Source organism: Orycteropus afer, unplaced genomic scaffold (genome assembly GCF_000298275.1).
Source record: "Orycteropus afer afer isolate SDZICR_OR568_19922 unplaced genomic scaffold, OryAfe1.0 scaffold00476, whole genome shotgun sequence".
In the NCBI taxonomy this organism is placed as follows: domain Eukaryota; kingdom Metazoa; phylum Chordata; class Mammalia; order Tubulidentata; family Orycteropodidae; genus Orycteropus; species Orycteropus afer.
This window is the reverse complement of record NW_006922063.1, coordinates 537,875-550,212: the sequence shown is the minus strand read 5'-3', so window position 1 is coordinate 550,212 and position 12,338 is coordinate 537,875. Positions and strand designations below refer to the sequence as shown.

At 47.3% G+C, this 12,338-nt stretch overlaps 1 protein-coding gene across 1 annotated transcript; it reads right to left on the bottom strand.

Annotated features, from left to right (window-relative positions):
* Positions 1-227: 227 nt before the first annotated feature.
* On the bottom strand, positions 228-9,549 carry CD22 (CD22 molecule). The gene is made up of 13 exons (XM_007954878.1): positions 9,516-9,549; positions 8,605-8,973; positions 7,143-7,436; positions 5,785-6,051; positions 5,177-5,437; positions 4,065-4,322; positions 3,595-3,858; positions 3,248-3,511; positions 1,719-1,815; positions 1,510-1,585; positions 1,210-1,334; positions 720-795; positions 228-359 (listed from the first exon to the last, which is right to left on the bottom strand). The coding sequence occupies exons 1-13, from the start codon at positions 9,547-9,549 to the stop codon at positions 228-230; spliced, it is 2,517 nt and encodes an 838-aa protein (XP_007953069.1).
* Between the last annotated feature and the right edge of the window lie 2,789 nt (positions 9,550-12,338).

Here is a 12,338-nt window from a genome sequence, read left to right as displayed (position 1 = left end):
AGGGGACAGGCCCTTTGGAGGGTGGGGGTTACCATCACTTAAGAGAAAGATTGGCTCTGGGCCAGCCACAAGGATGTCCGCACTGACTGGGGTGGCATTAAGTGTGGGGGTTGAAGGGAGGGATGTGTGTGTAACTTAGTGGCTGAGCAGCAGGGGATCAGGAAAGCTCCAGGACATCCTTGTCCCCTGCAGCCCCTGGACACCTTCACCACAGCCGGTTCTATCCATCAGGGCTTGAGAGTCACGTATTCCACTTCTTCCCGGGTGGGAGGCCGCTCCCCAGCCCCAAAATGAACCAGCTCCGAATAATGTAACCCCTCATCTTCTGGAAAACCTGGAGCCACATTCTCATAGTCTCCCTAAGAAAGTCACATCATGGTAAGTATGGCCTCACGGCTACTAGCCTCCCACAGTCTCACCTCCATGCCCTTTCATTCTCTGCTTAAAATCAATTGAGAGTCCAAGAGCCCATGTGGGGGTCCTCTGGTTCAGAAACTGACTGTAATCAGCATCTTTCTACCTCCTTTCTGTCCCTCTTACCCCGGGCTTGACCCCAGAGACAAAAGGTATAGTCAGGCATAGGTGTGGTCAGACTTGGAGCATCTGAACACACCTGAGCAACCCTCCCCAATGCCCAGCACTTGCCACTGCTAAGTCCAGCCAACACTGAGGCCAGACTGTAACTCCCCCACTCCTCCCTCTCCACGCACCCCTCTTACCACTCGATGTTTCTGCACCACAGAATAAGTGACCATGTCCTCCCTATTTGGGATACTGTCTGAAGTCCCCGCGTCACTGGAGGGCAAACAGATGATAACAAATGAAACATTTCACATGAAATCTTCTCCTTCCAAGCCCCCTGGTCCACCAGCCATGCCATGGTTGGTTTTCTTATCTAAAAACAGTCTGTTGTATCCACAGTGGGCACTAATAAATATGTTCTGAATGGGTGAGTGGATCATGGAGTCTTGACCTTCATGAAGAAGACTGACATCCATGCTCTAGGCATACATGTTCCTGGCTTGAATGAACAGGTACAATTTGAGAGACCATTATATTGCCAGAGGGCTGTTGAGGAAATGGAGTGAGGTAATGGAGATATGGCAGTGCCTGGCACGGGCCTGGCACAAAGAGGGCAGATAGGACATGAGCTTTGGCTCCCACACCCTTCCCAGGATACAGGTGTCACCCTCCCCGTATCCTCAGTACCCGGTGCCTGATGTGTCAGTCTCATCAACAGGAAAGCGCAAGGCAGCGTAGCTAATGCTATCTTCCATCGCTGGATTATAACATCCCAGGGAGTGGGGCACTTCAGAGAAGCGGGCCCTTCTAACCTGAGAAAGAGACAAGGTTTCAGCTCTAACCACTCATTTCCTCACCTCTAATTCCCTTTCTCCGGCCTCTGATGTCCCAGTTCTTCCCAGGGTACTTTTAATTACCCCTCTTCACCTAGTTTCTTTGCTTGTCTTCAAGGCTTCTGCCCAGCATTCCATCTTCCTCCCATCCTACCTTTTTATTCCTGACAAAGAAGCTCTGCCCACTGGAATTTTCCTGAAGCTCCTGCTGGGCTTGAATCTTCTTCCAGCTGCAGAGATAGAGGCATTCAATGAGGATCGTGGGAATGGGAACTGAACCCTGTGGATTTAGCATGCCGGTGGCTTCAGGACTGAGTAATGGGAGAGGGAAATCAGCCAAGGGAGTGAGAAGGAGGAGCTCACCCTCTCTGAAGCTTGAACCCCCAAATTGCCAGGATGAGGATGGACAGGCAGGCCCCAATCCCCACAGCCGCTCTCTTGCCCACGGTCTCTGGGCTATCTGGTGGAGGAAGAAGGGCTTTCAGTAAATAAAATAAAACCAGCTCTGCCCAGAGGTGTTGGCCTGGAAGGCATCCTCAATTTCTCTTGGCATCCAGCTACTGCCCTTCTTGTCTGCACCTCTCCTCCATGTCTTGGATGAAGAGAAAGAAGGAGAAAGAAGCTCCTTTCAGCTGGGCCTCCCATTAGGAGGAAAGGACTAGTTATTTCCCATGAGGACCTGCTGCTTTGCGACAGACACACAGAGCACGTTACCCCGATACGTGGATAGAACCTCTTCACAGTGCCATTTGGCCTTACCGTCAGAACTTAAAATGCACCAGTCTTTTGACCCAATAGTTCCATGCAGGAGTTTATCCTGCTGCTATCTTGCAAGTGTGTCTGAAGCAAAAGACTGCCAACGGCCTTGAAATGAGCACTGAGTAGATAAATTCTATGACACTCATGCAATGGAATACAGTGCAGCTATTGCAAAAAGAGATAGCTCTCCGGGGTGTCTGAAAAGTCTGGAGACACAGGGAACATGTGTTTCTAGTTGTATCTTAGTTACAAATAATATGCTCACAATGTTTTCCTTTCATCTCAAGCTTTTCAGGGGATGATCCTCTACACTGCAATCATTAATCTGTAAAAGTACAATATGTGTAAATAAGTTATCTGTCTCCTCTATGCTTCCAGACCATGCATACACATGGATACAGGATGATTTTCAAGTGGTGTTATTTCATGGGTGGAAACATACAACTCAGTTGTTGGACTGAGTGTGAGGTATCCTATCACTTGTGTAACAAAGAAGGGTGTGTGAGCATAGATCTCTACCTGCATGTCCTGCATGCGTGGCTATCGCCGTAAGGAGGCACAACAAGTTGTCAATCATGGATACCTCTTGAGAGGAAACTGGAGTCCTCAGGGGTCAAGAGTAAGAGGTGTCTGTCCTTCCTTGATTTTCCCTTTTATGCTGTTTGAATTTTGTTTCCTTTTTACCATGTACTTGTGTTGTCTTTTTTTTTTTTAAAAAAAAAAAAAAACACTAAAATCTTAAAAGACAAAAAACAAGCAGCATATCAAAGGTGAGACAGAAAAAGCATCGGAGAGAAAGAACCCAGTAGGAGCTCGAGATGTCTGGAAGGTGGGGACAGCTTAGAAGAAAGTCCTTCTGGGGGAGGGTGAGTCAGGAGAGGAAGGGAGGGAGGGAAAGAGAAAACCCAGAATGAGTTGGATAGGGTGACCCCTCAGGTAAGCTGTGGGGCTGTGGGACTGGAGCTAGGAGTTTGCTTTTGAGTAGATAGGCTGGGCTGGACCTACAGGAAATGGGGGTGGGGGACAAGATGGGGAAGAAGGTGCAAGGTGGTCTGGGAGGCACAGCCATGGGGGAAGCTGCAGAAGCAACAGGACCAGAGAAGAACATGAGGGGAAGTGGGAATAGGCCTTACAGTAGACAGTGAGGGTGCTGGGTGGTGACTGGCCCGTGCCCAGCTGGTTGGCCCCCTGGCACCGATAGGCACCCGAGTGCTGGACCTTTGCAGGCTCCAGTCTCAATGTCTGAGCAGCATTGTGGAGGTTTTGGTTGTTCCAGTCAAACCAGGCGTACTGAGAGACAGGAGGGTTGGCATCGCTCTCGCACGTCAGGACTGCCTTCTTCCCCTCCATCACGCTGTCTTTCGGAGCGATGGACACCCGCAGCTGCCTCGGTGCATCTGCATGGGGAAGCAAAATCAAGATCCAGCTTGCCAGGCACCCACTCTGCTCTGTTTTTAGCCTCCAGCTCTAGGTCACTCACACAGCACTTGGAGCATCCAGGTCTCAGAAGTGGTCTGCCCTATGGAGTTCTTGACCAAGCAGTTGTAATTTCCAGCGTCTTCTGGGGAGATGGAGTCAAATCTCAGTTCTTTTCCTTCCTCCAGAAGGCTTCCATTTTTCTTCCAGAAGAAGCTAACATTTGTAGGGTGGCTGCTTGAGAAGTCACACTGAAGGAGGACCTGCTGCCCAGAGTGGATCTCAGTACTGGGGCTGACCTTCAGGACTCTGACATCTTTGGGGGCATCTGGAGAGAGAGGGCCTCAGGCTGACCTCTCGGTTCTCTCCCATCTTCTTGCCCCCAGGACCTCCTCCCCCCTCAACCCTGAGGCCTGGCTTTCTTCCCTCAAATTTCTGGGAAGACTCTGGTCCAGGGTCCAGTCTCTTGGCCCTTAGATCCCTATATCCCAAGTGGGCTACCTCCTCCCAGATTCCCCTGCCTGGGCTACTCACATTGGACATTCAGGGTGATAGAGGGAGACTGTGAACACCAGAGGTTACAGGCTAGGCAAGTGATTGGGCTGGCATTCCAGGTAACTTTCTGAATCATCAGCACCTCAGAGAATGACTCATTCCTGTAAAATTGGGATTTCCATTGATATTTGGTAACTCTAGGGTTACTGGAATTGTAGTTACAGACCAGGATCACATTGTCTCCTTCTCGAACTGGTGTTGGACTCTGAATCATCATGGTCACCCCCTTGGGGGGATCTGGGAAAAAGAAACAGAGAGACAGATGAAGAAAATCTAGATATCCATACACTTCTCCTTCCTGCTTCCTCTCTCTCTCCTCCACCTGTCCACTTCATTCATACAGCTCCTACATTGACCAAAGAAGGCTAGTGCTTCTCTCCTGCATCTGTGTGAGAACAGAAACCTTATCCTGGCCAGTGGCTTTGCTGTGATTTGAGGCAGGATAGAAAGTGGTTAAGAGCACAGCTCTGGAGCCAGCATGCTAGGCCCTGACATTGAGACCTGTGGGCCTTAGTTTACTCCTAAAAGTACCTAACTCATGAAATCATTGCAAGCATAAAATAAGATAATGTCCTTAGAGCAGAGCATGGCATATCGTACATTCTAAAGTACTAGCTGCTGCTGCTATGGTCTACATGTACAGGATTTGGGCACCCAATTGGTGCTCAGACTATGACATCCCAGAATCTGAGGCTCAGACTTATGGATTCTCTTTGGGACTCAACCTAGTGCCAAGGGTCACAGTGTTAAAGAAGATACAACAATAGTAATGATACATTTCGATCCTGTTTTCCCTGAAAACTTCAGGATTTCTGGGACTCAGTTACTGCTTAGTGATGCTAAGCCTCTGTGTCCCTCATTGGGTCTAGGCATTTGGTCCTTTATTCATTCAGTAAATATCTACTGAACACTTACCACAAGCCAGGCCCCATTTAACTGTGAACAAAGACAAGGCACCTGCCCCAAGAAACTTGCATGTTAGGAGGCCCTGGCTTCTTCCTTGCTACTCATTATAGAGCAAGGCATCTCCTTCTCCCTCCCCTCACTTCTATCCCTTCTCCCTTGAACCTAGAGTTACTGTGACTACTCACATTGGACATCCAACTCAGCTTCCAGGCCAATCTGTCCAGTACCAAGACTGTTTTCTGCCAGGCAAGAATAATTCCCAGCATGCTGAAGGAGGATGTTTGGGATCTGGAAATTCTTTTCTGTCCTTCCCAGGACTTTCCCATTGTGATACCAGGTGTAATTTGTCGGAGAAGGATTGGCTTGTGATATACAAGTCAGCTGCACTGTATTTCCCTCTTTAGCAGGCAAGGGGTCAATCTTAACACTGGAAGGTTCTGGAGCAACTGAAAGAAGTGACAAAGGCAACAGAAGGTGAGGAGAGCCCTCTGATCTGTGCAAGCCTTCACTGCTCACCTGCCAAGGGCTTTGGTTTCACTCTCCTATTGGCATAGTGCCTAAGGCATTTGACTGCTAACCGGAAGGCTGGCGGTTCAAACCCACCAGCCACTTCTCGGAAGGAAGACTGGGCAATCTACTTCCACAGAGATACTGCCTCAGAAACCCAAGGAGAGGTTGCTATGAGTCGGGACCAACTTGATGGCAGTGAGTTTGGCTTTTTTTTTTTTTTTTTTTTATCTCCCCTCTTCCCCAATTCCTTGCCTGCCCCCTCCCCAGCTCCAAAGAGGCTCACACTGCACTTGGAGGAATACATCTTTGGAATCTCTTGAGCCCATAGCATTGAGGACCTGACAGTGGTACTTTCCACTCTCTTCCTTGGTCACTTTGGACAGAGTCAGTGTGGCTGTCTTCTGCTTCTGTAGCCGGGTGCTATCCTTGAACCAGAATATAGTTTGATACTCTGGGTTGCTGCTGATGATACGGCATGTCATGGTCACAGATGCCCCCTCCGTTACAATGGCTTCTCTGGGACTGACCTCGATCTCCAGCTTTGGAAGGTCTGCAGAAGCAGAGGGCCAGAGGGAATATTCTCAGAAAGTGGAAGGTGGTAAAAGGCAAAGCTTTTATTCTCACTAAGTAGTGTCCTATACGTGAGTGCAGTCACTCACTGTTACCCTTGTCAATAAGACTGGGCTGGTCTAACAACGCAAACGACTCCCACAGCCTCCTAACTGTTCTCTCTGCCTTCTCTCTTTTCCTACAGCAACCAGTAGGATTCCTTACAGTACCAATCAGACCCTTCTCAAAACAATTCAATGGATTCCACACTTAGAATAACATCCAAGACCCTCACCACGGCCCACTTAATCTAGTGTTCTGCTCTCTTTCAGACTTCCTTCCTCACCACTTGACTCCTGGGGTGCTCTATGCTTCAGCCTCTATGGCCCTCTTGCTTTGTCCTGAACACATCAAGCAATTTCTCACCTCAGGGCCTTTGCACTTGCACTTTTCTCTTCCTGGAAATGCTCTTCTCCCAAACACTTGCCTGTTTCAGTTTCAAGTCTCATCAAATGTTTACCTTCCTCAGAGAGATCTCTATCCATCACTTCTTCTATCTTAACTTTGCTTTCTTTTTTCCTTAATACATTCACATAATTAGCTTTACATCCTATATTCTTTTTCTTTTTATCTATTTATTGTCTCTCTCACAGCAATACTAGCTCCCTGTGGACAAGAACTTTGCTTACTGCTGGGTTGCTGTAGCAGGGCTTGAAACCTAGTAAGTATGAAATAAATGTTTATTGGATGAATGAATGAGGCACAAATGTGAATAATAATGATGTGAAATTTTTCCCTCCGGGGGGAAAAAGCTAACTAGATAATCCCAAAATTATGCTGTGGCTTGAGGATAGATTAAATCAGTTTATTCTGTTAGGCCAACACAGATGCTGATATGAATCTGTTTCCTGCCACACTGGGGCTGACAACAGGGCTGGTGGAGAAGGGAGCAAAGCGCTGCTGGGGTCATCCCTAGCTGTGGGCGACCACTGCACATTGATTATCTTTCTGTTATTCTCGGTGCTTACTGAGGGGCTGGGGAGAAGGTGACAAGGACCTCATCCTTTCCTTCGGATCATTGAGGAGACTCACGCTTCACATCCAGCCACACCGTTTTCTGCGAGAGCACCTCCTTTGTGACAGAGTTCTCGAGCCGGCAGCTCAGGTTCTTCCCATGATCAGCCCACTGAGGACAGAATGTGAGCTTGCTCTCTACAGAGACAGTCTTGGTGCTCAGGGAGGTTGAGTTTACAGCTGAGTTGTCCAGTGACCACTGCAATTGGATCGGGTACTGAGGGCAGGTGAAATTCAGCCAGCAGGTCAGAGCGACTTCCTGGGACTCTCGGATTTCCAGAGGGAGCTGAATGTGAGGTGGAGGAGGCCTTTCTGCAAAAGAACAGGTATCTTGAAGGAGCCCTGGGAGACTAGAGACTGATGTGTAGAAGTCTTTTACACTTGGCTTCAGACTTTCTTCCCCAAAATAACCCCCACTGGGAAGCGCTGCCAGTCCCTTCCACCTCTTTCCTGGCCCCTCTTTCCTGCTTTGGATCACCATTACTCAGCTGGAATACTCTCTGAAAGGTCTGTGGATGCTAAACCTCCTTAGGAATTGCACTTCTTATTCATTTCATTCCCACATCCTGTACTTGCTTTCTAAATGTCTCAAGAATTGCTCCCCCAGAACCCCTAAGTGAAGTTTGTCTGTTTTGTTCAGCATGTATTTCTTAGCTTGAATGACCAACTTGTGTTTGTTCAATGGCCACAATATTGGAGGCATGCAAGCACAGCATTCTTGTAGTGAAATAGGCCTGTGTGCAGCCAGCCACGGCTCTCCCCAGGACTGGACAGCCCTCAGACTGCAGGATCTGAGGCCGTTTCTGTCACTCTGGACATAAGACTGCTTAGAGCAGAAATAAGCTTGGACTGGATTGACCTGACTGCCTGGGGCAGAAGCCTCAGCTTTCTATTGGATGGGTTATACCCCCATTACACATGTGTCATTTAGCCCATGAAAGGGCTAATTAGAAATAGAGTTAGTCACAAACATAATTTATTTAGGAGCTCTGGTAGCGTAGTGCCTAAGGCACTTGACGGCTAACCAGAAGGCTGGTGGTTCAAACCCACCAGCCACTCCTCGGAAGGAAGGTTGGGCAATCTACTTCCGTAGTGATACCACCTCAGAAACCCAAGGAGGGGTTGCTATGAGCCGGGTCCGATTCAATGGGATATAACAACAACATAATGTATTTGGGAGATTTCACTTGAAAATACAGATTTCCAGCTTCTCTTAAAAAGTCAGAAGCTGAAAGCTAGAGTCCTGTGTGCCATAATGGGCAGGAACTGAGGGCCAGTCTCCTGCTTGAAGGGTACAAGTCCTCACAACTACAGGTTGTCACAGCCCTGTTATCTGAGGCTGCCCACATCACCCACTGACACCCCCTCCCTGGCCTCTACAAGCATCTCAGTTTGTTCCTCTGGTTCCAGGAAACCAGGGTATTTCCCACTCTCCTCCTTGCCCTGTTGAGAAAGCAGTCCTCTTTCCCCAAAGTTTTACCAGAGACATTGAGGTTTACGTTCTCCATCCATTTCTTATCTCCTGATACCATCCTCAGCCCCAGCTGACCACTGTCCTTGACGTGCACCGGCTGGATGAACAGGCTGCAGTTGTCTTTGTTGTTTCCCAGGAACTGTACCCTCTCTGAGCGTAGAGGAACCTTTTGGGTCTTATAGAGGATGGTCCCCGTAAAGTCCTTGATGTTGCTGTCATACTCATAATTGTGGTACACGGTAAGGTTGTCCAAAGATCCTGTGCCTTCTAGGATTTTGTAGAGGCAGGGAATCCAGACACAAGCCCCCTCCCAGGAGTAGACAGTGTCAGGGTGGTCAAACGTCCACAGCTTTGAGTCAGAGAAAGCCAAGTATTCTGGAACCCATCACAATAACCAGAAATCATTATTGCAGGGCATGGAAGACTTTCAAAGGAATAAAGAACGCCCTCTGAGGATAGAGGGAGAGATAGGGAGATACGCAAAGGGAACAAGACACAACGAAAGAAGGGCAGGCAGTCTCCTGGTTACTAACGTAGGACTTTCAGACAACTTGTAATTTAATGTCCGTACTTTGAAACAATTGAACCAACCCTTAGTCAAAACAAATTTCTCATCACAATCACCTTCCCTTGCTGCACGTGCAGCTTTGAAATCATTGAATGAGCTTCAAGCCTTTTCTTGAGCTAAAGGAATGCTAAATAAGAACCACATGCACCTTTTCCAATTTACCTACAAATTTGACTTAAAGGCACTCTTAGGATTAGATCTCATTTGTAACAGGGACTGCCTGTATGTATGTGAGCTGCCTCTCCCCACCCTGTCCCACATTTACTCTTCTTTGCCCCAGATCTTTCCTCCTCATCCAGCTCCCACTGCCACCCCCAAAACCAAACAGCAGCATAGGCTGAATCCTTACCAAGGAGCAGGAATGAGGGGCCAAAGAGTTGCATGGTGTCGTGTCCACATAGAAGCCTGAATCAAGAAGAGTTTGTGTGTGAGCCATGTGCTCACTCTTGCTCCTCCCACTGAGCTCTGACCCTTTTTACCAATCCCAGGGAGGCCACATCTGTTTGTATGATGGGGATGTAGGATTCTAGATACTCATAGGGCCTTTCTGGATATGCTGTACCTCTCTTTCTTTTTTATTATTATTTTTTAATACTTATTTAAATATTTTTTATTGTGTTTTTTTAGGTACAAGTTAACAGAATTTGTTTTACATTCAACATTATGTGTACATTTAGTTTCACTCCCCATTTACCATCCCCAACCCTAACCCAGTTTCCTCCCCTCCCTGCCCAGTAACCCTCCTGCCCCACGCCCCTCATAGTTATGCACTCTTGTGTGTCCTGCTTTTCCTCCATGCGAATATTGCCCCTCTGGTGCCGCATGGTTGATTGCTCCAAGGGATGTATTTCCACAGAGTATGTGGGTGCATTACCCTGGGTTTAGTGGTCTGTGTGTACATCTTGTTTACTATTGGGCTGAGAGCCAGCCTCTGGGGGTGTGTTTTATGCCAGGCCCAGAATGTATACCAGGGCCATAGTGTTGGAGGTCTCACCAGATTCCATCCGACCAGTAATTCTGGTCTTTATTGAGTTTTTGGATTTTGTTCCACGTTTTCCCTCCCACTCTATCCAGGATCTCCAGATTTGATCCTTTCCTGAGTGGTTGACATTGGTAGCCAGGCACCATCTAGTTCTTCTGGTCTCGAGGCCATCACTCAAGGGCTGATTGCTTCCAAATGCCCTTGTTTTTTTTTTTTTTTTTTTTTTCACTCTTTGCTTCTGATGATAGGAGACCATTAGCTGCATCTTAGATGGCTGCTTGAAGGCTTTTGAGACCCCAGTCACTACTCACCAATGTAGGATGAAGAGCAAGACTTTGATGTATTTTGTTGTGCCAATTGAGTCTGGTGTCCCCCAGTACTATGGTCCTGAGTCAACAGATATGTTGAATCTCTCTCCCACAGTGTCTGGGTGTCTGTGAGGGATTATTCTATGTCTGTCTTCTGTTGTTTCTGTAAGGATTGAAGGTATTTTGTATCACTGATATCTGTGCAAGATTAGCCTCTGCTGAATCTGTCCTTGGTCTAGAGTATACTCCTCTTCACTGACCCCCATCTGATCTTGTCAGATGTTTAGGTATTTATCTGTAGCCTGGTGTTTGGTGTTAATGGTAATGCAGTATTGTGGGCACACTGGTTGGTATTAGTATCTGTCATCTATCTCCTATGTATTGTGCCTCTCTTTCTGATCTGAGAGCCTTACAGAGCTAGCCTCTCTGTCCTCCCCAGCACCTAGTCTTAGACTCATTCAGTCCATCCATCCATCTTTAATTTTATAAACTCCTGCCCATCTCTTAGGCTTTCAGTGGGACCAAACTACTAAGAACCCCAAATACCAGGCCATAGGTAACTTGGAGCTCCCCCTTATGCTCCCAGTGAAGAAGCCAATCTGATTTGGTGAAGAGTTTTACACAAGGAAGAGACATGGTCAAGCTTTGATTTTAAAGACAGAGAAAAAGAAATAATAATAATAATAAAGTAGGGTGCTAGGAGTACATTTGGAGGGGTCTGGAAGAACTTAAAAGACTGGCCCCAGAGGCTGCACAGAAAATGTAAATCAACTGGGCAAAGACAAGGTCAAGCCTTGTCTACAGGCAGTGGCTGTCTCAGTTCCAGCCAATTGTTGCCAGGTGGGAATATAGGCCCATTACTGCCCAATCTTTTAAGAGAAGAAGGAAGCCAGATTGTCATGTGGAATGTCCTGCTTTCAAACAAACAAACAAACAAATAAATGAAACCACTGTGCTACCAAGCAAAACTGCGTGTGGCCTGGAGAACCCAAGAGCACTGATTTGCAACTGGATGCAGTGAGCTTGCATTCCACCTTCCTAGACTTTTTAAAAAACAAAGTCTCATCTATTGAGTCAATTCAGACTCATAGTAACCTTTCAGGATAAAGTAGAACCACCCCATAGGGTTTCCAAGGCTATAGGGTCACTATGAGTTGGAACTGACTTGACAGCAATGGGTTTGGGTTTGGTTTTATCCTTACAGAAGCAGACTGCCACATCTTTCTCCTGCAGAGCAGCTCGTGGATTTGAAGTACCAACCTTTTGGTTAGCAGCCGATTTCTTAACCACTGTGCCACCAGGGCTCCTTTCCCAGACTTTCACATAGTTAAATTTACATAGAGTTAAATTTAAGTCCCAATTTACATGGTTGTGCCTTCTGTACCAGTCCCCTGAGAGCCAACAGGATGTACCAACAGAGTGTGTCTCCTATCCCCACATAGACCCACACCCCTCCCATCAGCCCTACCAACATTTCCCACGCATCAGTGCCCCCTTCTGTGCTGTTGATCTCCTCATCCATGGCTCATGCCAAGGAGTATGGGTTATCCAGTACCGAGAATGGGGAAAACTAAGCTGCTTACTGAAAGCAGGAAGGGGTTCTGTCCCCAGGCATATGGATTGGCCCAGCCTGGCCTGGGCATGAATTAGGCATAAAGGTCTAAAACTGGGGCAGATTCTTCAGGCAGAGCTGACGCAGTTCTGCAGGTGCTAATAGTGTTGCATGCACAAAAGTCTCCAAGATCACATCCATTTTGAAAATCAGGTTGAACAAGTTAAATAGAATTCTTAATACAGTGCTTTTCAAACCCTTTGATAAGCTTGTATGTGCAATATAAATTTCCAAATGTGGAGGCTGGCGTAGAGTACCACAAAAAATTTT

What these genes read in the sequence shown, in the direction of transcription:
- CD22 (XM_007954878.1), bottom strand. Translation starts at nt 9,549, where the DNA reads ATGCAACTCTTTGGCCCCTCATTCCTGCTCCTTG. An exon ending in CGTAAACCTCAATGTCTCTG is followed by an intron (nt 7,437 to 8,604) that starts GTAAAACTTTGG and finishes GTTCTTTTGCAG; the next exon opens with AAAGGCCTCCTCCACCTCAC. An exon ending in TGTATTCCTCCAAGTGCAGT is followed by an intron (nt 5,438 to 5,784) that starts GTGAGCCTCTTT and finishes CACTTCTTTCAG; the next exon opens with TTGCTCCAGAACCTTCCAGT.